This window comes from Coturnix japonica, chromosome 3 (genome assembly GCF_001577835.2).
Source record: "Coturnix japonica isolate 7356 chromosome 3, Coturnix japonica 2.1, whole genome shotgun sequence".
Classification (NCBI taxonomy): Eukaryota; Metazoa; Chordata; class Aves; order Galliformes; family Phasianidae; genus Coturnix; species Coturnix japonica.
Genome location: NC_029518.1, coordinates 17,288,792 through 17,316,641, shown reverse-complemented (window position 1 = coordinate 17,316,641; position 27,850 = coordinate 17,288,792). Strand labels below are relative to the sequence as shown.

The window sequence follows — 27,850 nt, the reverse complement described above, 5'->3', positions numbered from 1 at the left end:
TTTTGAAAAAAACAAAGCACATCTTTTTAAACATCCTGTTAAATTTGATATCTATCCTGTTTTAGAGCACTAAAGAGTGTTGCTTTTTAGAAGAGCATACAATCAGCAGCTTAATAAAAATACATTTACAAAGTATTGAACTGCATGTTTCATGAAGAAACATAAAATGTATTACAAAGGATTATAAATGTTACTGTTAAACAACGAACATTAGGTAGCTGAGCTGAGGTTTCCTTATCACATTTGTACAGTTGCAAAATGTGGCTTCAGGGAAGAGGTACTACTGTAACACAAACAAAAATAAAAATATCCCTAAGTCCAGTACTGATACTCACTCGTGGTGAAGAGAATCCTGGGACAAGTGAATGGTCTTTCTGCTACCACCTGGTCCTGGAGTTATCTACGAGAGAAAAGTAGGGAAAAAAATTTTCTTTGAATTATGGAGCAGCATATATGCAGTCAGCTTTATTTTTATAATCACCTTAATAGAACTAATTTGTCTGCACCATGTAGACAGGAAGAATTAGGGACCACCCAATGAAACTGATGCCTTCAAAAAACAAAGCAGAAGGCAAACAATGCCTGCCAGAGGGAATGCAGGAACTGACTTTTAGTTCCTTGGAGTTAGCCTTGCAGTCAGTAGAAGCAGGAAAGAAGTCAGACATTCTGCCAGCTTTGAAAGGAGGCCACAAAATTCACCAATAATATGATTATATGGCTCAGACTAGCCAAAAGAAAACAAACATAAGGCTCACAATTAAAAACAGCCTATGATTTATTTAAGAACAATTCCTTCAACTTTTAAAGAAAAATATCTTGTCTTATGATGGAGAAAAACCATGGCAGTTGGAGCTCCAAATGTAAAAAACTTTGAAAGAACACTTATGAAGTAATTTGAAAGCTCCAAGATTTAAGTACTTGACTCTATTCTGTTCCTTTGACCTTAAAAGTAACAATGGGCCTAAAAAAGGGACCCCTAAATGTTGTCACTTTTCTGGCTGGTGATGCTTGAAAAGAAAGTACTGCAGAAAAATCTATGCATGCATTAAAAAACCCCAGTACAGCAAATGAGGGTGGCAACATAATTTTACTACCTAAAGGATTATCTTTAGCACAGAGAACACATGGAGAATAACACACGTAGTGCTTTACCAGTTTATGTAGTTTACTGTTTTACAGTTTTTATAGTTACTGAGGCTGTACACAGCCACATGACAGCAGTAAATCAGTGACCAAAGTTCAGACAACTTTTACACTGGTATTCATCTATTAATTGAGAGCAAGAAACACCAGTTCACAAAGACAGACCTAAAAACACAATCAAATATTTAAATGTATGATTTATAAACGTTAAGATTAATAAATAAACTGTTACTTTAACAACACAGGTAAACATGTTGCTCAGCTCTCAAGAGTTACATCCTGCATTAATCTCAAAATGAAGTTTTCATGCTACTCTAGTGGGTACCCCTGGAATACAGTAATCCATTTTCTACACTATGGCTATAAGAAAAGCCGACTGTGCCTATGTCATGCTTTGTTAGAGGTTCATGATCACATTATCTCATGGTGGACCTGACACTTTTATTCAGTTTACAGTATGTTCTGTGTACAGGCAACTTATTTCCTTTGCCAGGGCTGCTGACAACCTTTTCCACACTATATTAATCTCGTTTATAGACTTTATCTTGGTACAAATATCAGAAAACTGAACTTTTTATCTCAGGGAGAAAATAAACAACATGTTGACAGAAGCAAAAGCTATTTTCTGGACTAAAATTGGTTGTTTACCCACAGCCGTACTTATGGAAACAAGTTTAAGTTTCCAGCTTACTCAAAATACATAATCTGAAACTTAATAAGCATTGAAAATCCCAGAAAAATCACTTGACAGATTTTCAGTTTTAAAATAATATATAAAAGACAAATACATTTTTCCATTAATTTATATGAGAATATGAACTATATGAACAGATACAACTGCTCACAGAGTACGCCACTCAGGTTTTTCATACATAACCTAGAAAGCTTCACTTTTACTGAGCACACACACAATATTGATAAAATTAAAACCATAGTGCAAAATTACAGATCTTTATATAAAACTGAATGGCGATGACAGTAAGATTCATTATGGGTAACGCAAAGGAATTCATCCTTGCAAAACTGGGTGGGGAAAAAAGCAAAAAAAAAAATAAAAAATAAACAAAGAACTATCACTAATTTTAATCTGCTAAGTCACTATTAGCAAAATAAATTGCAAAGTTTATGCACAGGGAAACAAATAGCCACTCAACTGTTCAGATTTTTTATTCATGTAGAAAAATCGCATCGTTTCCTAGACCTGGTTTAGAAGTCCCAGTGCACAAAAAGGAGCTGAAGTAAGTACTGGGCTTCCAGTGGTAAATGAAAAATAAACAGAACTGAAGTTTTACAAAAGATTTCTTTTCATTTTTTCCCAATCACAAAATTCCCTGGACAGCCTGATCTGGTGTGTGGCGAACCTGCCCACAGCAGCAGGTTGGAACAGGATGGAATTTCAAGGTCCCTTCCAACCCAAACCATTCTATGATCCTACAATTTTATTTTTTTTTTTCTATAGAGTGTATGCAAGCGGGTAGGGTCTGAGTGTACACACACATCCCAAGGAATCATAATTACTGTGATCGGAAAGTAGAAGATTGACCAGAGTGTTGTTTTAAACTTAAAATGAAGTTCATTCATTAACAGCGTGTTTCTGATCAATTCATGCACAATATTAAAGGTCTTAATTCAGCAAGACTGTTAGCTTTTAAGCACTCGTGTTAGTTAACAGTAAGTATAGAGTATATCAGAGCTGATGCTACACAATCATTTCTTTCAAGGTTTTTACCAGTGTATTTAATAGGCTGCATTTCTCCAAGCCCTATTACCTTATAACTGAGCACACTCACTTGCAATGGAAATTAGGTAGGTATAACTAATTCAGAAAGTGGAAGTATTTCTATCCATTTCCCCCCAAATAAGAATAGCTTTAAAAAAAGATGTATCAAATGACTGGGAATAATGTCTTAAAGGATGAAGAACAAAACTGAGTTTCAAAATACAAAAGAAATATCACGGGTCTTCACACAGCTCAGTTGTGTTGCAATCTGTATTCTGGCTCAGATGAGTAAAGCAGCAAAATATGATGTGTAAAGGGAAAGTAGGGCTGACCTACTGGTTATATTATGTCTTCATGAAGACATGGTCCATTAGCAGAATACTTAGAAGTATGCCAATTTCTTGCTACTCTATAATTATTTAATATCAAACTCACTAACAAAGCATTGCAAAACTCAATGGATCATTGCCATTATGCTTGCAAAACATAAGCAAGTGATAGGAAGGAAAAACCTCATAAATAAATAAATAAATAAATAAAAGGGCAGAAGACTTGATCTTTAACACTTGAGTTAACACTTATCGCCCTGTATATATCTTACCACTTTCTCTTAATAAAAAAAAGAAACAAGCACCTATGCATGTGAGATAAAGCATGTTTCTAGGAGTCAAAGAACACATGCAAGTTCACCTCTCTCTGGCCAGTTTCACACCATTTCTTCAAAGAAAGATAGGAAATTTAAATCACATATAAAAGCAAAAGAGGGAACTTCACTGTAAACCTATGCTTTTACACAGCTTTTCTCAGCTGCATATTACTATTATTATTATTATTATTATTATTATTATTAAGATCAAGCATGCATTTGAAATTAACTAATTATAACATTAAAACAAGTGTCTTTTGGAAAGTGTTTGAAAAGGAGAAAGTACAAGACCATGTTTTGATATGTCTGATGTGTAATATAAAATAAAACCGTGGTGTCTTCGCTCCAACAGCAGCTCAGAGCACCGCAAAAAGGAAACTGACATTATTGAGGGTTAAGAAGAGACTTCAGAAGAAAAACTTTTTTCTTTAATTTAAACCAGCTTGTGGTACAAAAGACACATATAAGCTTCAGGACTGCCAAAACTCCATATAGTATCTCTATGTCAATTTCATACACTGGGAAAAGGAAAATCTTCTTGGTAGCTGTCTGAAAAAATATTAAGTACGACAATAAAACATTGTCAATTTTTAGTTTTGAAAAAAAAAAAATCTAGAATTCAACTAACTATATTTAAATTAAATCATACTTTCCCTTAATAGAAAAAAGCTGCCACTAAAATGCTGAGGTTCATATTGCATATGAAAAGATCTTTACTACATGTGATATTTATCTATAGATAAAACTTATCCTAGGGTGAAGTCTTAGCTTAACACTGAGCTAATAGGATTTTTACTTCAGTAGTACAAGGACTTCATCCTTGTTAGTTATGAACGATCTAAAATGCTGAAACAATGCGTTTTATGTAAAATTATTATTGTAAGTGAAGTTACCTGTACGGTTATACAGATAGAAGGAAAGAGCAGAGCACAGTGGTTAGGATAGTAGCCTCAGCCTGTGAGATTGTGCTCAGTTCCTCCATCTGCTACATGCTTGTTGTTTTGACCTTTGGCTAGTTTCTACTTCAACTCAGTTGTATATTTGGGAGAAACAACAAAAACATATAAGCAAGACCTTCCTCCCCCCCAAGAACTCTAAATTATAGCAGTTCCTCCTTAATTCATGTGAGTAATGTAATATAGTGAAAGTAAAAATTGTATCAGAAAAGGAGATTTAAAAAATGCAATTAAAGCATTTGCTTTAAGACTGCTTGAAGTACACTACTGAAGGTGATTATTATTCTTAATATGATGAAACTTATTAGAGGAAACTAAAAAAGTCAATATTAAACACAGACAAACACACAAGCAGTACTGCTCATAAGCAAAACACTTTTCAGGTACAAGTCATGTTATGACAGTTCATATTGAGCTTACTCAGAGTGAATTAGAAAACTCATGCACACAACAAAATCCTATTTTCAAATCACCGTCCAGTTTCAGGAGTAAGCTATGAGTGGCCTCTACTGGCTGACCAAAAGCTACATAAGTCACTAAGCTTTTGCTATGACTTACAGACACAGAATCAAGTGTGTGAAGAAATGCTAGCAGAATTTCCCCATCAGTGACAGATAACTGATCTACATTCACCTACATGACTAAAAAAAAAAAAGGCAAACACAATGCAAGTCATATGTAGATAGGAAGAAGGAAAAAAAAATATATATTCAGCCTCGGTGCTTGTGATTTTTCAAATTAAGTATTGTAAATACAGGCATGCAAAAGTTTGTTTTCCCAACACTGATAATGGAATTCAGCAGAATATACTGCCCCAGCTCTAAAGTTGAAAATAAACACAATACTAAAGCAGTTTACAATTTATTTTCGTTATATAAAAGATGATTAACAACTTCAATTATGATATGAAAAATTTGATTTAGATGTGCAATTAGAAATCTGGTCGTATTATTTGAGATGACGAGAAAGAGTACAGAACAGCAAAGAGTACAGAACTCCTCCTTCCAGAAATACGCAATAGATTTGGCCTCTTCCTTATTTATAAATGTAAAATGCAACATAAAAAACAACAGAAAACCAGCTACCCTAGAAATATGGAAGTGCATCTATTCTCAGACAGTTTAGTCACAATATTTCATCAGCAACATAAAAATTACACTTTCATTAAAAAAAAAAAAAAGAAATACTCAATTTTTTTCTGGTTGCTGTTTTGATCAAAAACAAGACAGTAATTGTGGTCAACACAACAGGGTAAAGGTAGTCAAAAACAGTACTAAAAAATACTCACTAGGTTGTCATGCAATATCAGTATTCAAATGAAGAACTAGTATGTAATTTGATTTAAAGTAAATACACACCAAAAAATAGCGCCCTGATAAGGAAGTCAGTTTTTTCCTTCGTCTTTCTTCTCTGCAGGAATATATACCTGATTTGCCATCTTTTCCATTTTCACTGCACCCAGCCTTGAGGGACTATTGTCAAACATAAGTCACTATTCATGCCAAAAGGTGACTGCCTTTATAAGCAACAGCACTGTGCTCACATGTGGCACTGTATATTTCCAGCTCTCATTCTGAATTGTACCCCACTTCAAAATTCTACCTCATTTCAGAATTCAGTCCTATTATCTTGACTGCTCAAAATGGTTCACAGGGCTATCTGGTTGACATATGAGATAACCCTCCATCTCACCAGACACCACTGGGATATGACATGCTGACCTACAGTAAGCCCTAATGATTAGCCTGAAACACAAACCATACAAATGGAACTTCTAGCTAAATAATTTGTTTTAAAGTCTTTTCATTTTACTTGTACATTAAAACTCAATCCTGTTATCAGTTCCATTAACCTACACAGCAATGAATATATTTAGACGTACTAACGTTAGATCTCAGATGTTATAAAAAAGTAGATTAAAATACTGTGACTAGTATACAAATTGCAAATAACATCATCTCTGTTTCAGACGACAAACATATTTTAGTGAAATTAATTACAACTAAATGAAAAACAAATGGCCTACCACTGGGCTGAACAGAAAGCACCACTGCCCATAGCCCTTGCTATCTTGAAGTAAAATAATTCAGTCTCTTTCTTCCTTTTGTATAGTTTCTACATGATTGTACTTCCAGTAGCTGAGAAAATGGCTAGGACTATCAGTCACAGAGGTAGATCAAACTGAACTGCAAGGATAACTCACCTTCATCTTTCTGCTGCAGAAAGGTTTCCTATTTTGGCACCTCAGTTCTGCATATCTGAAAGTCTTGATTCACTCAAGTTTCATTTGCTGATTTTTTTTATTTTTTTATTTTTTTTTTAATATATAATGTGGCGTTCAATTAGTTATATTACAGATTATAAAAGCCAAACAAACTAATCAATTCTCAGAACAGCAAGCTAGTAGGGAAATTGGGTATTAAAAATGTTGATTGCAGCATACTTATGAATTTCCTAAATGAAGAAAAAAATCCAGGTATTGGAAATTTTGATATATATTTTGATAAGACTGGAATAAAATAACGTTCAGAATGTATACAGATTGATAAATAACAGCAGTTACGAAATTTACACATTTGAACATTCACCTTTTAGATAATGCAGCAACAGAATTATTAGTGCCCACAAACTAATTTGTATTTCAGTTGAAGTTCTCTCCCACAGGTAATTAAAACAGCAGGGAAAAGGTATTTGAAGAGCTTCAGACACAAACTTGAGTGGTTTCATTGTTGACTATTGTACGTGGGTGACAGGGCTTTTTTGAGCTCGCCTGGATCTCTTTTACCCTACAAGCTTGTATGAATGGCTAGTTCTAGAAATCACTGCATTAACCACTTTCCCTGCCATCTGATCTTGCAACATGTAACTATAGCCATTGTCTCCAACAGTTAATGCCAGCAGAGATAACAGGAGTTAGCAAGCAGAAAGCTCAGAAATCAACGTTTAATTGAGCACTGTTAAAGTCAAGCAAAATTCAGGCTGAATATTTCTTTTCTGTATTTCCCCCTAAGCAAAATGATGTAGAAATAAATTTTAAATATATCACAATAAACACACGTTTTCTTAGCAAGATACTCTCATGCTTTTCCATCATCTTGTCTTCAAATATCAAACATAAATAATTCATGAGTTCCATTATAGAAGAAATGGAAACAAGTAGGTTCTAGTAGGGATGTGTGAGAAATCAAAGGTGGGAATTCTACTCATACATTTTAAAAGAGACTGTCAAGCATGTTAGAGTTAATAGTGGTCCCTCATCAGGATATCAACACTTAAGATGAAGTAGTGTTGCAGTTCAAGATTTTGAACATAATGCAGATACCAAAGATGTATTGTACTAAAAGCTCATGAATGGACTGTGCTAAGTCATCAACCATCAAATCCACTTAGATTTAAAGAATAAAATGTATTTATCTTACTATCAAATGTCTTTTTATCAGTAAGAATGTTTTAAGGTTCTCTTTGTACGATATAAAACCCTACATAATAGAAAACCATGGTAGACTCTTAAAAGATCCAAAGACATCCTAGTGGTTGTGCATATAACACAACTTGCTCGATACAGCGCTTGCCCTTCAAGTTGGTTGTGGTACAATTCCAGGCACAGCTTACCAAGTGAGTTATTAAATTTGCATTTCATTTGCTGCCAATTCCCATCTGTGGCATTTGCTTACTAAAGTTCCAGCAGTAGCACAGCTGTACATATACTTCCTGACAGGTTTAAATTGTGTAGGTGTCAGATATTAGAAATAGCTTTAAAAAGATGCTACAAAAAAGAACTCATGACACTACAACGCCACGGACCTATTTAAGGTCCTATGTTATACTCAAATGAGGTGAGGATATGCATGTATTATGTGTAGTAATAAGTACAGTGGATAGAACTGCAGAGACGAGTAAGGCCATAACAAATATATAGGAATATAAAGCACTGGTGGACACCAACCAGTGACTGGACATCACTGCAGAGGAAATAAAACTCTTTGTAACTTCAAATGAACTAAGTGATGCAGACCCACTTGCCCTACTACAGTTTTCCCCAGCTTATCCTGATATTTGACTAAACTAGTTTAGAGGAAAGAACTGCAGGGGTGGAAGTATTAGCTCTCATCCAAGGTGAAAGTGTATTAGCTACAAAAACTCCCATTTATAGCCAGATTTCATAGTTACAAAGGACAACAATTTATTTTCCTTTTGTATTTAAGCTTAAAGTTTCTGAAGTTACCTTCTACAATATTTTATGATCCACTGGGATAACATCCTCGAATCCTTATGAAAGATTCCTCATACCTACTGTGATACTTTTCCACACTGCCTGAATTCTCTGAACTGACTCAATTCATCTTTAGGTAAGATACTAGTTTATCACAAGTAAATGCATTTCTAGTGGAAGGCAACATAAGCAAACACCACCATATGGCGCTATGGATTGACTCAAGAATAAAATAGAACTGTATTTTGCTAAACTTGGATATGCAATATCAAACATTTGCACTATTGTAAACAGCATATAATAAGTTGCACTTAATTGACATAGCTCTCCTTTCTAGTATTGCACAAGAAAATGAGCTGTACTACAAAGATATCGCTCTGCATGTTACTTTCAGCTCTTTAAATTCTGATTTTTCTTACCCTTTTAAAAATAAAGGAAGTAGGCTTTTGGTTAGTATTAAGTATTCATATTAGATGAATTACATTTAATTCATAAAACAACATTCCCTGTATTAGCTGAGAAGCCAGTTCTAAAATGTACACTCAAATATTTATGTTTGTAGGACAATAAACTTCAAATAGATTTGAAAGGGGAAATATTAAGATCTAGAGTATCACATCATCTTTCATAATGCTAGACTGTAACACTTATATTTAGAAGCTAATTATCTCACAGTGCAAAAAAGCTCACTGGTTTGCATTTTCAAAATAGTTCTATATATTTAAACTATAAATATCCTTCAGCTCTTCAGCAAGAAAAGACTGAAAGCTTTTAGAAAAGGGCAGCTGCCACATTGTTCCCTGGGTGCAACACAATGGCAGGTCAAACTTTTGTTCCTCTTGTCCTACAAACAATTTTCAAGCCCACGCTCAATAAATAAATTTGGTCTCAGCACTCCCAATCAGGGCTGCACAATCCCCTCAGTAGCAGACCTATGATAAATGGACTTATTTTCCCAAATCAAACACTTGAATTTAAATTCAGATGAGTTAATGCAAAGGTCAACATTGTAATCAGTTCTTTTGATCTTTATAGAATTTCTGGAGTAATACATAATAAATCTGAAACAAGGCAATTTGCAGCTCTGTATGTGTGGCTGGTAATAAAAATCTTAACGATTAGAGCCTTTATGTACTTAGGGAACGTTTTATAGTAGTAGCTATAGTGAGAGCCTCAATGCATGGGGAATGATGGCAATAGATAACACTGAAAGACATGATTGCTTGATTGTTTATATAGTTTATACAGTATGTATAGATTATACATTATAAATTAAAGTGCAATGTTTCTGAAGAGTCTCAATGTTTTTATAATATTCAGCTTATAAGTTGTACCCTCTAAAATTATAATCATGATAAAAACTTATGAATTTGAAAAGGATCTCAGGCCAAGAATGCTATTAGTTCACATGCTAGCATGTTACTTCAGCAAATTTTAAAGAAATCAAGAAATGAAAATTTCTTAAATCAGTTTGTTTGTTTATCTTATAGACTTTCTAAAATAGGAGGATTCCTTTTACTGAAAGCATGAATTGGGAAATACAGTACACCGCATGCCCTGTGAATGCAAAGCTGATTGTTAGACATCACAGCATGTACAGTGCAATGTAACAGTTGATATTGGGGCAAGTATGCACACATCAGTTTTCACAGATTTGAAACTGTCATTTGAGTAGAAGATGACTGATTTTTTTGGTAATTATGGATTAAAACTCTTATCTGTCCTTCTCAAAATATACTAGTTTTCTAAAACATTGGTCAAGGGGATAGAGCGAGATCCAGTCTTTTGCTCTTGTTTCTTGTAAAAAACAAACATGCAAAAACCAAAGATGCATGATACAAAACAGCCCATAACTTCAGGAACAGAACACATTCAAGGAACACACTAACAGCTGGGATAGAACACCAGTTTCTCACATCTTAACTCACTAGTAAAGTATTGTTGTGGCTTAGTATGAAGTGGGAAAGCTTGGCATACAACGTTTCAAAAACAAGAGGTTACTATTAAAGGAAATTACACACATTGTTATCTCTGATTATAGGAGTTAAAAGTTTATGATTGCCAAAAAAAAAAAAAAAAAAAAAAAAAAAAAAAAAAAAAAAGGTAGATCTTTATTAAATTGATTAAAAAAACCAAACTCTATCTTACAATAAAGATCACAGACCACTGGACTGAAATGCATAGGGAAGCATCAATGATAGATTTTTCCAGCTATGTAGAAAAATGATGAAGGAAAAAAGTAGCATTTTTAAATTGGAAGGTGGGTAACAAAAAAAAGAGTAATAAAGACTGAAGACCATAACACCAGATTCAAATAACTGCTTTTAGAGGTACTTGAACAAACAATAGGCAGCAATAAGAAACCACAATCCTTGTACCTCACATAAACTGCTACATGATTGTGAACAACCAGCCACACAAAATTCTCAAGAAGTGTAAATCTTAAACTACAGTTTTAACTCAGATAAGAGGCTGCACTTGATTTTAGGCTACAAAAACAAATTCGGAAGAATTGTAAGCAAAGTAAAAAATGTCTTTTGTCAAGACTAAACAAGAAACTGTAACTAAAAATACAGAGAGATGGGAGTCAGAGCAAGAAGATTGAAACTGTGCAGAAAAACCATAAAAGAAAGGCTGTTTCTTAGCAAGCAGCCAAATAAAACAATTTAGAAAGAAAGCTAAGTAAATCTGATACTACTGACTGATATGACTAAGACTAGAAGCATAGTCCACAGTGACTAAGTACGTAGTATATATACTAAAAAGATAGATAAATGTTGGTCCATTTGAATCATTACAGGTGAAGGGGAAGGACTGGGTTAGGTGGGGATGAAAACCAGTTATGAGAAATTTGCTGTTACAAAAAAAAAAAAAAAAGGTCTTATATGTACTTTGCAATAACAAAAAGCAATACTATGTAGCATATTCAATTATTTCTACTGTTTCATCATCTAGTATATTCCTATCCTGCTTTCAGCTACATCAACATGAGTATTTCCCAGCTGTTTGCTCAGAATAGTTTCTGTTCAAACTCAGACCAAGATGATACTATACTATTTTAATACTGAATATTTACTTTAAACAAAATTGCTACAGAATGCTAGATACAAACTTGCTTTCAGCTGGCACATCAAAGCCCCCCCCCCTCCAATATGCAACTAATTTAGTAATTAAACATTTTGGTAGTACAATTAGTGCAAATACATACTACTTGCTAAGTAAGAGATATAATAATTTGGATAAGCAATTAAACAACTATCATGGATAATTTCCAAAAATTTAGCTTAACATGACAGAAGACTATTTTAAGTCTTTCACAACTTATCTTGAGGACTATATCCAAATAACTAGATCATGCTGCAGGTTTAAATGACGGAATGTTTTTTCTCTACAATTGCTTTCAAAAGTAAACAGCACAAATCATAGAGTAGCCAGATTATTCAAAATATCAGTAACAGTATATACCTTGTTTAAAAATTCTGAACTTCTTCACTTGCTAGGTACTTCCCAATACACAGATGCTTATACTATAAAGGTATATTTGCTCTCTATATTCAAGAAAAAATAACACACTACGTAAGTACAAAATGGGCCTAATGATGAATCATACCCATAACCATTTTATAACTGTTTCTAAATATAAGTACTACTGAACAAAACAACAAAAATAACAAAAAAGCAAGAGTAAATCTGTTTAACATTCTTGCATTGGTTTCTCATTTTGCAAATGTGAGGGTTTTTTGTTTTGTTTTATAATGTAAATATCAAGCAGGAAAGAGTTATTTAAAAAAAAAAAAAGAAAAGGAAATTGTTGTTGCATGTAGAAGTTGGAGATTGTTTGGAATTGTACTGGTTGTACTGAATTACAACATATCTTGTACTGCTGAGAAAAGACTAAAAGACTCCTGTCAGAAACTGTTTACACCATAATTTTAGTTAAACAACAGGTTTGTTTGAATAGAATTGTGAATTTACATATATTTGTATGCTAATTGTTTACATACCAAAAGAGCTGTTGTGTGAAAGCAAAAACAAATTAGAGAGTTCTGTGGTGTTCTAGAAGAGAAAAATATTACTGTAGAAAAGGTGATAAACACCCTAGAGTAACATCTGTTTGTGAGACTGTAATCTGGCTGTGAGATATTTCATACTAAGGTTTTAAAAATACAACTCTGCCAATCCCACCATATTACTGTGATACTTGTATCACAAACCAAGTTCATTCAATAAATAACACATCCTACCGTTTAGAATACATATTCCAAATTAACCATGAAGATCACACTGGAGTTGTAGATGCTCATCTTGAGCATCAGCAGGCAAGTGGGATGCAATGTGTTCTGATTCTCTCAGGAAGCTCTTTAAAAGCAGGACCAGTAGACTAGTTTATCAAGCAGTTTGAGCTCTCTTGAGTATTACTCTTACTGGCATGACCAGCAGAGATCTTCAAGAGAAGCAGTGGGGATTGTTACCCTTGAACAAAACATCCACTATGGCATTCTTTCCACAGACGCTATACTTTTAGGTAGACCTCAGAAAGGCTCAGAAATTTGAATTGTGTTTCAAGAAAGGAACCTGTCTACAACCCTATATTTATTGAAGCATAGTCTGTAGGTGTTTACATCTTTTGAGACCTGCTTATTCTTTTAGTAGTAAACAAGTAAGATATTAGCCAACAGAAAAAATACAGCTGTCTTCTGGAAAAACTGCCAGTAAAAATCCTTTATCTTCCATATAGACTAATTAACATCTGTCTGGTATAGAAAATAAAGACATAAAAAAGAAAAAAAAAAAGCATAAGTTAAGGAATGAAGAGAATTGTCTTCCTTCAGTAACAAATTAATAATGTGCATCAGTACAGTTGGACAGAGATTTTAAGAACTGGAGGTATATGAAGAAAGATTTTTATAACCACTTTGCCCTAAAAGATATTAGTAATTAATGTTGTCTATCATGTACTCATGACTTCAGTTGCCAGTTACTGTTACAAAGTACTTAATGTCACTCACATGTCATTTCTTCTGTCCACTGTTACAAGGAAGAAAAACAAAAGCATTTCTACTTTTGTACTTCTCACTCTCATAAGAACTTCAAGCTTTGTGTCTTGTTAGGTGGTTTCATGATGAACTGGTATTTATTTAGCATAGTACTTTAAAAATATCAAGCTCCATTTGCACGTAGAAATATCTTACTATTGCTAAATAAAACACCTCAAAAAATGGAACAACCCCAGCTCCATGCTAGGCACAGTGATGAATTCAGATTACACAAAACTAAACTGCTCTCTAAAATACCTGCTTTGGGAGCTTGTGTATATGGGTAGCATCCACATCCAACAGAGAATTTCAGCTGGACAATGATGAAAAGTCCATATGTTACAGTGCCACCATAAATTATGTTAGAACGTATGGTCAGGCCACAAAGGGGCTCCAAAAATAGGTTAGAAACAGCTCTCTTGACTGAAAACAAATTGCCTAAATTCCAATATGAGAAAACAGTGTTCTTGACATATATTTTCATGCGGCTACTGCTGTTTCAAGATAAGCCTACTGAGTTGGAATACAATGGGCCAGTATTTTAAATTTGGAAGTTGTTATTCCATCAAGACTCTAAAATGCAGAGAAAACAAATGCATCTGATGCCTCTAGGCTCAAAGATTTATCATGAAATAAGGAAAAAAAAAGAAAATAAAAATGAGTGACTGTATAATAGTTTGCCTGGACATTATTAGCTATCAAACCTGCTAATATGGAAGAACTGAAATCTCAGAACACTTCTCTTTTAATCATGCATATTAAAATGTTTGTTCAACAACTATTGTCAGACAGCTAAGGCACGTATATGATGTAACGGTTCTGAAATACAAACAAAAGAACATACAAACCTGAATATTATTCTCTCTTTGCACTTAATACTCTAAAAATTAAAAGAACACCTGACTCTGCATACCTGTAATGCATCAATTCACAACTTTGAATCTTTTAAAGCTGGGATTAAGCCATGTAAGAACCTACCATGAATGTAAAACAAGACAGCTTTACAGAAGAAACTGCTGTTAAGCCGCTTGCAATCCAGACACTATAAATTTCTATCCTCTAATAAAATCACCTTCACTTCAAAATGATGACATCTGACAGGATTCTTTTTTCATGCCACTATGTTTCTTAAAACACAAGAACAAAACAGATTTGCAGAGAGCAATTATATTGACTTCATAAATTAATATTCAATAAACTCAATTGTTTTCTGTTGAAAAACTGCTATACCTAAGGGGGGGAAGGGGGAAATCAATCCGGGATTCACTGATTAACATGTTATGTTGATTAATCCTATGATCTTATTGAAAAGTCTAAAGATCAAACGAATATTAGATAAGCTGCCATGTTAAACTAAGTAGTTTTCAGTCTTCACATTTTTATTTCTGGTGTACAGCAATTATTTAAATAATCTTTCATGCTTGTCTGATTAATACACTTGAAAGTTACATATGCAACGTAAACCCAGAAGAGTTGTATTTAGCAGAAGAAAAGTACTGAGTTAAGATGCATTAAGACAATTAGGATTAATAGTAATTACAAGAAACTTGCTGGGGGCTACCAATTCTTCCATTTCCATAGCAGCAGTTATGTTTCCAAATTTTTGCCAATTTCTGTTGTGTTTAGATATTTTCAGGTAATTTAAAGCATGCTGTGGGGAAAACAAAAGAATTCCTTGAATCTTTTTCCATTACCACCTCAATGTTTTCATTAACTTGCCACTGATCTGTCTAATTTGATTTCATGTCTCGAATAAATAAAAGCTCCATTAATGTAAAGATTCCTTCTTAGGATCACCTTTGGCTAAGGTAAAACAGAAGCTCAAAGTAAATGAAAAGTTTAGTTATTTTAATTGCCATTGCTGTGCCAAACAGCACAAAGCCATATTGTCCCACAGCATGAAGTGATCAGATATCTGCCCAAAATGATGGACAGCTCTGGCCCAGTGAACAGGCAAAAAAAAATCCCATTTACTCTCAGCCAGATGGGACCTACTGGACGCTTCAGCGCAAACAACTCATCCTTCTTCAGACCTTCTTGTCCGACTCTTGAGCTAGCTCCAGCTGATAATGATGGATATCAAGGCTACAGTAAAGTGGGTGACAACAGCAGCCTTGTTATAACTGCCAGTCTTTCAGTCTTGTCATTATTACACGCTGAAGATTTATTTGATTTTATTGTTGTGCACTGGATCTAGCCATTTACAATTCATCACTTTCTACAGAAGGTTCAAGATAGTGGCCATAGCTATAATTGCCACCTCCACCTGCTTCTGGAAATTATGAGGTCACTTGCTAGGGCAGCCCAGCATCCACAGAGCTCAGCAAGGCTTGAGAGGCATCCACAGAAAATATCACTGATGTTACTCTTGTAGGTTTGGAACCATTATCCTGGACATTTCAGAATGCCATGTTTCACCTACAGTTAAGGTAGGTGAAGATGCTTCAGAATGTCTCTGAAGTTCTAATTCTTTAGCAGCACAATACAATTTTATTCCTCTTTCACAATCCAGTGTGTTGGTGCTATAACTCTCCTATATTTGTAAAACAAAACAAAAATACATATTTTATGTAGCTATGAGGAAGTGCAATGGCAGTGCACTTTTTAGACAAGCTTTCTTAAGACTACAAAATAATATGATGTACAATGTGCAAAGTTTAAATAAATCAAAAATAATAAAGAAAAATATTTCACTGGAAGAATTATGTAATTTCATGATTTTTTTTATTTTTTTTTTCCCCTCCACATAATTATTTTAAAAACTGAAGTGGTTACCCAGTACCTCAGTTTTTGCCAGCATTGGTACATACTGAAGTGTATGAATGTTAATTTCCTTGCAAAAAAGGGAAATGCTTTCTTGACAGAACACTGGATCCTCATCAAATCTTCCATTCCTACAACTTAACAAATTATGTTCTGTTTCTAGTGTAATACTTAATTCTCACTTCATTTTTTTCTTCATTAGAACAACTAATATTTCTAAAACAAAAATCTTATGAAGTATAAATTTACCTTCCACTAGCCATCATAAGGTTGCTCTGAAAGTAATGCTTCCTATCTATCTTAATTTCCACAAAAACTACAACATACAGAGAGCACAACACAATTTAATAGAGCAAATTAATGAGCAACAGAGCATTACTTTTCAACACATCCACCGCATAATCTATATCTTTTAACCAGTGATGAACAAGATTCTTCATACTGTGCTTATAAAAACCCACATTGGAAGAGGTGACCCGCAGTCTGTCACCTCTGCTGGGACATATCACCCACCACCTCAATGTGCTCACATCCATGTCTGGTCCCCATAAACATTCAGCAAGCTTTAATGAATGCCAATGAATGCAATTTTTTCCAACTAGTGGAGTTAAATTCCACACCTTTGATTCATACACACACCCATGTCAGATGCCATTTTGTCAGGCTAACCCTCTGCTGCCACCTGCAGACAGCAACAACATGTAATGAAATATTGGTGGGAAGGTTCATCCTCTACTGCCATACCACCATCATCCACCTCTGACATCAAGAGCCAACATAATAACATAAGAGGCATTTCTTTTAGAGTAGCCCTTCTATTATTAAAACAACCTGCTGATTTCTCAATTGCCCACAGTATTCTACAAACACTAAAACACGATATATGGAAACCATGAGCAATGCTTCTACTCTTTATTAAAGGAAGCCATTTTAAAAGGGATGGAACAAGCCAACCTTTTAATCAAAGGTATTAGTGAATGAAAAGATCCGAAATTCTGTTCAGGCATAAGCTAAGCCAGTGAGGAGGGTTAACCAAAAGTCCACAGTACACAGCAGAAACACTTTTACCTAAAGGTTATTGCAAAGGTGCAATTTTAGAAAAACAAAAGCAAAGTCTGCTCTGGGTCATGGTTACGCATGCTGGTTAAGCCCCTTCACAAAGCTTTTCAGTTTTCTGGTACTGTTAGATTATCAGGATCCTCCTAGTTCCAGTTTCTTCCATATACAGACAGAAACATGGAATGTTATTATTACAAAAAGGAATGGTATTATTACAAAAAGTAGCTTAGGCTTTAAGTCAGTCATTAAAAAGGTATTTTCCGACAGAGTCTCATACAGAAATGCAAACATACATGAAATGATTAAATTATACAGAACTCAACATGACCTAACATTATTAAAATATCAGTGATGGATTTACACATTTCACTTTCAAGTAACTCCTTTCATTCAGGAAAAGTTCTGTAATTTTTTTCTCTCCCAGATGTCACACAACCAAGTGACACACAGGGCTGTGTTGGAGTATTTTTTTTTTCTTCGTTAATGCAGTATCATTTAATTTCCAACTACAGAACTATCTAATACTGCAAAAATGCTCTAAGGTCTCAGTTACTCAGTCATGGCATTTCTAATAGAAGTGAGCATCTAAGAAAGACACTACAAGACACAAAAAGTCTGAAAAAGGCTGTCAGTATAAGAAAATCCTGAAGTATTTTTAAGGTATTTCACATCAAAGCAAAGCTTCAGTCTGTTGTTCCCCAGTATAAGGTAAAATAGAAGACTTAATTTCAATAGTTTCTCATCATCATTTCACTTGAAACTGTGATTAAGGGCAGAACTTTATCATATCCAATCAAGACAAAAATCTACATATTTATTAATTTTAAAAATACATATTGAAGTTTACTAAAACATATTAGAATGAAAGTGTATAGTTGCTTTGAATCCTGAGTAAGTATAGGGGTTTAGCACACCTGAAGGTCTCATTGTTAAACTCTAGTCAGCTAAAAATCATAATTTTTATTTATTTATCATTTATTATTTATTATTTATTTTTTTATTTTATTTATTTTTATTTATTTTTATTTATTATTTATGTAATACAACACAAACAATCTCAGTGTAATCTGGGACTTTACAATTAAAATTATTTTCCTAATTTAAACGTAATATCATTTCGGCAACAAGAAAATCCCTACTTATTACTACATTAAGAGTTTGGAAAGTGTTTGAATCCTCTACAACAAAAATAATCATTACAAAGGTATCAAACATTTCAGGTTCCACATAAAAGCAAGATGTATCTGCAATAAGACAGAGTAGTCAAGAAACTAAGATCATTAAATCATTTCAGAACCTATTATCTGGCAAATATATTGTATATATTTTATGAATAGTTTTCCCAACTGAAGCAAGATTACTTAGTATATCTACGAGAACTGCCCTCTCCACCTCAGGATTAGTGCCAGGTTTTGAAAATGTGGTTTCTTTATCTCACGACATGCTTTTAAGGCTTCTCTCATGCTTTGCTTCTGTAGCTCACAGTTTTGGGGCAAAAATAAGTAAATTCTGACTGCTACATTCCAGTACTGGAATTAAGATAAATAAATGAATAAATCAGTTTTGTGATCACACCTGGACTTAAAACAAAACAAAACATAGGGATTTTTAAATGTGACTGAGGAGACCAAGAAAAAGCATCACACCAAATGGTCACAGGTTCCAGGACTTTAGTTCTGCAATAGCAAAGAAACGTTGGCATTCAAGAACCTATTTGCAAAATAAATAAATAAATAAATAAGAAGAAGAAGAAGAAGAAGAAAATTCAATGATGTTTTATATAAAGTATTAAAAGCAGCATTCTTGCACCCAACATTTCCATTGCCTTCAAGCATGCTACTGTGTCACACAATCTCTGTACTTGTGCCTCTATGCCAGTTACATGTACCACTGTGTGCAGCACCACAGCTCAAGAGACATGACTTACTGATCCTTGCATTTCTTAAGGTAGAGAAAAGTTTCTTGACCTCCTTTCCAAGTGATTAGTTTCTAGTGGCTTCAAGAATGAATTCAATAATGAATTTAGAATGCCAACAAGAAAGTTAAAGAAAAATTAATATATTTTGGACTGCAAAGGATCTTTTAATTCATGACAACTAAAAAAACATGAAACAAACTATCTAATATACGTCTGTATATGCTTCAAATAAGTGGATTGAAAGAAAATGGATGTCAAGAATCTTTGAGGAAGAATTAATTAATACTGAAAAACATAAATAAAATGGAGACAGAAGTGCAATGTTCAGATTACTAAAACAGCTTTATAAAAGTTTCTTTAATGCCTCAATCTGATGTGATAAAAATCATCACTTAAAAAAGATAACATTATTTGCAAATTGAGCAAGAGGACCTGATGATAGCCATATATAATCAGTTGTCACCTTGCAGCTCAATTAGCCCTCATGTAAAAATGAGGCATGTAAGGAGAAATGAGGTTTTGACATTATCTCTGCCAGCAAGATAATTACACAGCCTTCATTTAACAGTAGGGCAACACTACTGTAGCAACAAATTAACTCAGCTCCATTTGCAATTCATGGTGTGTTTTCTCATTTAATACCATTTGTCTTACCCCAAGTGAATGTTTCCATTAGTTTTCTCCATCACAGCAAAATACTCTTCAACTTCATACATTACATCACCAACCACTTTAGTTCCAGCAACTTTCAGAAAGCTGCATAAATTTGATTAAATGATTCCTCCTCTTCCTTCTTAACTAGTTTTAACTAAACCATGCTTGTTTTTGGTTTACAGCCAAATAATACTACAGCAGGTACTTCTGGATTTGATTTAATGAGCAAAGAACTGACTCCACCCTACATTTATTTCATTTATTTAGTTGGCATCAAAAGCCTCTACATCCTTCACTTTAAGAAAAATACATGAACACAATTCTATCAGTTATGACTCCAAACAAAGCTTCACCAGTGTTAGGAAGTGACAATACATACCTCTCAATGGAAACATTATTAAGTACAACAAGCTTGTGCATAGTGATGATATGCCAAGAGTTTACAAAAAGGCAGATAAAACTACCTGAATTGACATATATAAAAGATGCATACCACTCCTCAAAAAAAATACTAAAAGAGACAAGGGCAAGAACTTCCTTCTCTTGAACCGAGAGGAAACACATTATCTGTTAACAAAAGCTGATTTCTCAGCATCTTCTTTCTATTCTTCACAGCCACCTGTTTATTGTAATAACACTTTAAAATGTTATGCAAAACTCTAAGATGATTCACAATTTCTTGATCTGCTAAAGAATTGTTTCTACAAAATAGTACAACTTTTCCTACCAATTCCTCCTATAGAATTATGACAACCACTATTGTGGTAAAAAAAAAACACGTAAAAGAGGTAGCAGAGGATCAACCATCAGAGTGACAATTCATTATAAAAATAATCCAGTCAGAACACGTAGGCCTGAAAACTTAAAGTTACTGCTGTAGCTAGTATGAACTGTGGCAGGTTGACTGGCCAGTTTTATCAAATGCAAGTTCTCTCTTTGCTTATTTATGAACTACATGGCTATTAAACTAGGCACAAATAAACAAATTCTGAAAAGAATATATGTATTGGTTTTAATCACATGCTGTAAAAGATTAGCCTTTTTTGCACCAGTTATAGGTCTCTTATCATTCTCATCATATTGAAAGCTTATCCAACAGATGTCCTCCTCTTACCCTCCACTGGTTCTTTGTGCGCTCAAGATTAACACACTGTCACAATAGGGTGTTTTTTCCTGTATTAACCAGCACAAGATATTTGGAGGAGTCTTTGTTGCCATAAAATAAGGAAAGATGCATTAATGGCATTCAAATTGTGTTCACTTTCAAGGAACAAGAGCAAAATACTATGCCAGCATTTTGTGTAAGGTTTTCCATGCAAAAGCTAATTAAAGAGTTTGAAAAACAGTATTATAGGTACTCTTTTGAAACTTTACTTCATTTAAAATCAACTACCGACCATGTGCTGAATGTCACCTCTTTGTAGTGAGAATGAAAAACCTCTGATAATAATCTAAACCACTTAAAAGAAATGGTTACGTTTTTTGAAGCATTTAACAAACATGAACTCTGTGCTTGTCAAAGGAAAAGCAACAACTATTTTCCAAATTAATTAAACAGAATAACAGATAGAACTGACACACACATTATTTATCCAACGAAAGTTCACAAGATATATTTAGCCTATAATAAAAGAAAGAGTGTCACTTTTTGTTACATGATTCCAAGGTGACTGCTTATATTTTGAACTGCTAGGCTAATTCTAGCCTGAGCACAAATCTGTCTTTTATTTCATAATTAATTCTCAGTGTCAAAACCAGTAGATGTCTTTTTTTTTTTTTTTTTTTAAATCAGCCTCCTCTGTCTGCTAATTAGACCACCAGAAAAATTAGGCTTGGAAACATAATAACATTGTGACAGTATGAAAGCAGAGAAAAATTTCTGAATTCAGGCTTAAGCAAGCAAATAATTGAACTTCTTAACTCACCCAATAAAAGACATTCAGGTTTTTGTGTTGTTGTGTTTTTGTTTTGTTTTGTTGTTTCACCTCAAATACAGTTACTGATAACTAGTAACATAGTCTATAGAATAAGCGTTACCATCTTAAATCAGCAAAGGTTCCATTTGGCACTATTACCCAAAGCATTTCTATACACTACATGGAAACTCCACCAATAGAAATGTCTGTTAGAGGTAGAATGGTGACAGAAGAAAGGAAAGGAAATTGATGAAACAAACAGCTAGCATTAGTGTTTTGCATCATTCTTTACAAGTCCCACTGTCTACATAAGTTCTTAAGTTAAAAGCCAAAGTAAACTCTGAATTAAACCTGTGAAAATACTTCCATGGAACCAGCTCTTTAACTGCTGTTGTTGATCACCTCCAATACAATTAATAAAGCCTGGCTGTCAGTCTGCACTTCACTTAGATAGAGTTCTTAACAGCCATTCTCCCTGAACTTTCCTCTTTGTAGACACCCTTGAACAAATGTTCAGTTTTCCATTGTGCTCAACAGACTGGAGCTGGGGTCTGCTTGATTAGAATAGGAAAGTACTTTCAGCAATGCATTCCATCTAAATAGTTTCAGCTAGTTTCAAATAGAGACTCAAACTATTCAGAGCATCTGCCAGCTCCTCACACATTTAACTCTGCACCCTGAAAAAAAAAAGGAGGCTGCTGAGATCCTGAAGTACAGAACAGGCCCTCAAATGTGTTTATCTTCTATCATTCATTTCTTAGCTCAACTCCTTTCCTGAAAACAATGTCTCAAGTTCAGTTTAGTACTAATGCAGTCCTTAAAAACAACAAAATTGAACTAAATAAATAAATAAATAAATAATAAAATCCATGCCTCCAACTGAAAGGAATATAAAACCCGTTCCTATTTCCAAAATCTTTAGACAATTCTACAGAACTATGATTAGCAGTAATACTAATATCTCAGCCTTTCTCCTTTTCAGATATATTCAACTGAAGCAAAGGTTCAGGTTTCAGACTAGAGGATTATTTGAATTCTACCACCAACAGCACAAAATCTAATTTGAGCTTTTTGTCACATTTTTCATGCCCTGCACACATTTTCTCCTGCTTTGTTTTATGTCATGTCCCTTCTCCTTTGACATAGACAAGTTTCTGCAATTTATTTATTTATTTATTTATTTAAAATTCTTTCAGCATTCGCTTTGATGATTTCTTCCAGTCTCTTGTGCATATTACATTCTTCATGAACTCATCAGTGCAGCTTTCACCCTTCCTCCAGTTAATTCCCTTTGGAAGATCCTCATCTGCAATGCTGCCCATGGGAAAACCGGTTGATGTATATTGACAAGTTAATTAAAAAACAACAACAAAAAAACCAGCTTATTCTTATTTACAAACTAACAGTCAAATACCCCACTACACTACTTCTCTCAATCTTCTTTGCACATCTGTTTTTACCTCCTTGTGTCAGGGACAGATATTTTTACATCTGAAAGTACCTGTTACTTTGTGAGAACAGAAAACAAGTACAAGGATGTAACACCTAAGTCTGTGTCTGATGTAGGACTACCAAAGCACTTGAATTTAAATGTTTTCCTGTAAAATTTAAGCACCTGGCCAAGAACATAAATCTCTATCAAGAGGCTGTGTGCACCCTTTCAATGTTGAGTACAATTAAGTTAGCCAAAAGACTAGGTGAGACTAAGTTTCTGCTAAAGTTGACTCTTAACCACTCAATTAAATCTGACAAGTTTTAAGAGACAAAAGTGCTTAATCAGTTGATACAGGCTTTTTTTATTTTTGACAATGTGAGTACACACCGTCTACACTTTTCTTAGTCAAATCAATAACAGAACTTCTGCAATGCTACTTCAAGTCCACTAAAGGCAACAACAGACGCACTTCCTAATCCCACAGTGGATATACACTGGTGGCAAAAATAAATATGAAGCTTCAAGTAGTCGAAAAGACTGTAATTGGTGCACCAAAACCAGAGAGGTTTTAAGGCTCCATGAGCTTGTGCTGGGTTGGTTTCATTTCTCAATGAAATTTCTAAGTCATATAAACAAAACACAACAGCAAAATCCCACCAGGAAACAAAGACTGTCCTAAATGACTCACAGCTGCTGAAAGGGGCTGCCCTACTTTCTCCCCCTTTCCATCCTGCTGTCAACTTCATTTTCCTATCACAGAAATCTAATCTAAAGAGAAAAGTCTGATTTTGTTCCTTCTTTCCCAGTCTTGTAAACTGACATAGCTCAAAAATGGGTCTTGCAAACCTGAACTGTTGCAAGAGGAAGAACCAGCACAGTATAAAGCAGGTATGAGGAAGGGGTAAAAACTAGAAATGAGTTTAAAAAAGAAAAAATCATGAGAGAAAGAAAGACGACTTTTCTATTTTTCTTTCTTCAAGCTTCTGGCATTATTCAGATAACACATTAAATCTGGAAAGAAATTTACTGAATTTGTACTTGGACAACATTCAGTAAACAATTCACATGCAGAACCATCACCCTTTGTATCAAATGAATTGTGTTATAATGGAATGAGTCTGATACTTGAAAGAATTGCTTACAATTGCACATACAAGAAAAAAGATAGCTAAGTCTAAATTAAGATGTTGGCTATGAAGTTTCCAATAGGACCTTGACATGACTGTTGACCTACTCATGACATGATCACACCAGTAAGGATTTGGAATTCTATTAGTATTACCAGAGGAAAAAAGTCAAGGAGTCATCAGGAAAACAAATCTATATCTGCTACTCCATCAGCCAATTACCGTTGTTAAAGTGGAATTAGATGGGTATTGACAATGCAAAGGGGATAAGGATTAAGCAGATGACTGAGTATACAGTTAGCATTGCTGTTCTGTTTTTTTCTGTTTGTTTGTTTTTTGTTTTGCTAAAAAAGCCTGAAAAATACTCAGATAAAAAAAAATATATATTCTGTATGAAAATATTTCTTAACTCTATAATGTCCTGAAAGTAGTAGTCATATGGTATACATTGTTGTTCATGACAATCACAAAACCAGGTAAAAACCTAGAGTATTGGAGTACAAGTAAGGCAAGAGTATATGACATGAGATTAAATTGAGAACTCACTTCAACCTCAATTATCTGTATGCCATGAAGTAATATAATTAACTTATGTTGGAGGTATTTTTCTTAGTTCTTGAGAATCTTAATTAAATAAACAAAACCTTAAAAATTCTCAATTAAATGTAGCAATCCCCAGAAAGTCAGCAAACTCCAGACATTTAGGATTTAACTTATATTACTACATCTTTTTAAATATTCTGGACTATGTTGAGAAAGAGTAGAGTTGGAATTCTTACCCACCATTTATTGTGACATAACAATTACCAAACCACTACCAGGCATTATCTCAAGCTACTACCGTAATTCCTTAGTTACTTTTTAAACACTAACTAAATCTGTGAGAGTTATGTTGCTATGGAACAACTACACAAAAAAATCTTAGCAAACAATTTTCTCCTACGGTCCAGATTTACTAACATCCTTTAGTATTAGATAAGGAACAAAATCAATGTAATAATAAAGCTAGTCCTGAAGTTGTGATGAAGTATATAGGTTTGGCCTATATTACCTAACAAAGATGCTAATACTACTGACAGACATGGCAAAACCACCACACACACTCAGTAAAATTCTCTCCTGAATGTTATTATTTTTCAATAACACAAAACAATTACTTTCAGCAAAAGTACTGAGTGCCTACAGAATTACACAGTTATGATATGAGCTTCCATCCATGATCAGCAGTACTGAGCCACAAACCAAAGATGACTTTTTCATATTCAAGGAATTTACTATCAATATAACATTCAGTTTGCTCATTTGGTCCTAATAACCACCTCATATTGCAGGAGATATAATAAAATGTGGTAAGAAATTAGAAGGAATGAAATTGTTGAATTTCTGGAAATTGAAATTCCATGTGAAGGATAAAAAAAAAAAAAGATATTATGAAATGCATGTAAAATGGCTACTTCGTGTTATCTGATACTTAACAGTGCTGATCAAAATAAAAATGCTTCATTTATGGCCCAAACTCAAAGAACTCTTATGAATTCTACTGTTACCTTTCCTGTTATATGCTTCAGCTGACTGCAACTAGCTAAGACCCAATTCTTATTCTGTACTACCAGGAAGCATGTTTGTTTCCTCCTTGACCCATCATTCCTAAAACTCAAGGGACTCAACCTTCTTGAAAAATTACCAAGAATCTTCTTTATCACTACCTTAGGGAATTTTAACCTTGTACACTAATAAAAACAGGAAAATGCTACAGTTTTAGAATACTCAAAAGTTAAAGTAGGAATCAGAAGTCACTACAGCCATACAGCTGGACACATTACAAAGAATTCAGTACAGCTTCTGTAACTTAAAAAAATCCTTCATTATGATGAATTGAAATATAAAGAACATTGTCAAAATAATTAAGGGTAGAAGAAGGCAGCATTTACTCGATGCAACTAAACTTAACCGTTTCTGAAGGATTTATTCTAGTTATCTCTATTCATGATTCATTTTGGATAGAGATACTGTTAACTGGAAAGAAAACAAGCAACACCACCTAGCTCCTTATGGCTTTACATACGACATTAAACTGACTTTGAGGTCTAACAAAAGAACAAACACTGATCAAATGTTGAAGCATTTATAAGGTCATTCCCACATGGGTTTCTCTCATGCTAATAACTGAGTTTATGCCACAGCCTTTCATCAAGGGAATTATTAAATCTAGGGTTGTCACCTCTGGCTGGCAACTTTTTCCTCAATAAACGTATGGTACCTAATAATCATTTATTTCTGAAGGAATGTCAAATTTAACTAGGAGTTTCCGAAATTATTAGAATGAGGCAGGAAGACAGAGCAAAACTGATGATAGCTTACCTAATTCCCATAGAATGTCCTGTTAAAAACAGAAAGGTAAAAACTGAATTTCCAACCAAAGAACGACAGTGGATAAAGCAACCTACTCTCCCTCACACCCCAACAAAACAGATTTATTGTGCTGGAAGAGATACCAACATCAATGAAATACACTTTCACAGAAGTGGTTATACAATTTTAGTTATGTATTGAAATTAATTATCATTAAGAAGCCTATGATAAGAAATCATGAAGTTCAGTATAGGTTGAGGAGACAAAGGAAGCCACAGATTTTTTTTTCTAAGCTAAAGTATCTAGACGTATGAAGTTCTGGGAAATAGTTTTCCCTACATGTGTACAGAACTGATATCATAGAATTCAATAACATTCTTGAATGCTCCAATGTTATAAGACTCCTGCAAGCAGCAGCAATGAGATACCACTGCACATAGAAACTACATATCCAGCCTGCAGAATGCCTGTCGCTTTCTAGATTTTAAGCAGTTGGAATGACAGTAAACGACAGGAACTCATCTATCCCAGAGTGGACTTACCTTGCATTTGTAAATATTCATGTGAGCTTACTAAACGTAACTACTAAGACCATGTTTACAAACAAAAAGGCTCATATTCACAATACTTGATTCACACCAGATAGGTTCAATATATAAATGTGTCCAGTTTTACATCTCACCTGTACCCAGCATCTCACCAGCTCAGCAATCAGCAGAGCAAGTTGAACAGATACAGATATGAACAAATATGTTTTAATAGAGCATGTCAGAAGATGCACCTACAGTTTATCAAGAACTGTGTAATTAGTCACCTGATTACTTAGAATAAACGAAACAATTTAACCTTCAGGGACTAAAGAAGTGAGAGAAGGAGGTAGTATTTGCAATGGCAAATCCTGTACATAGCAAG

General features: G+C 34.1%; 1 protein-coding gene across 9 annotated transcripts in view; it reads right to left on the bottom strand.

Annotated features, from left to right (window-relative positions):
• The window catches only part of GPATCH2 (G-patch domain containing 2), a 96,337-nt gene that overhangs the window by 37,946 nt on the left and 30,541 nt on the right, over positions 1-27,850 (bottom strand). For 8 of the 9 annotated variants that reach the window (XM_015857261.2, XM_015857254.2, XM_015857257.1 and 5 more), the window contains exon 6: positions 336-400. In XM_015857261.2, the coding sequence (XP_015712747.1) occupies positions 336-400 (65 nt within the window). Of the gene's footprint in view, positions 1-335; positions 401-21,880; positions 23,339-27,850 lie in introns of those variants that run through there. The other variant, XM_015857264.2, reaches the window with a different exon arrangement.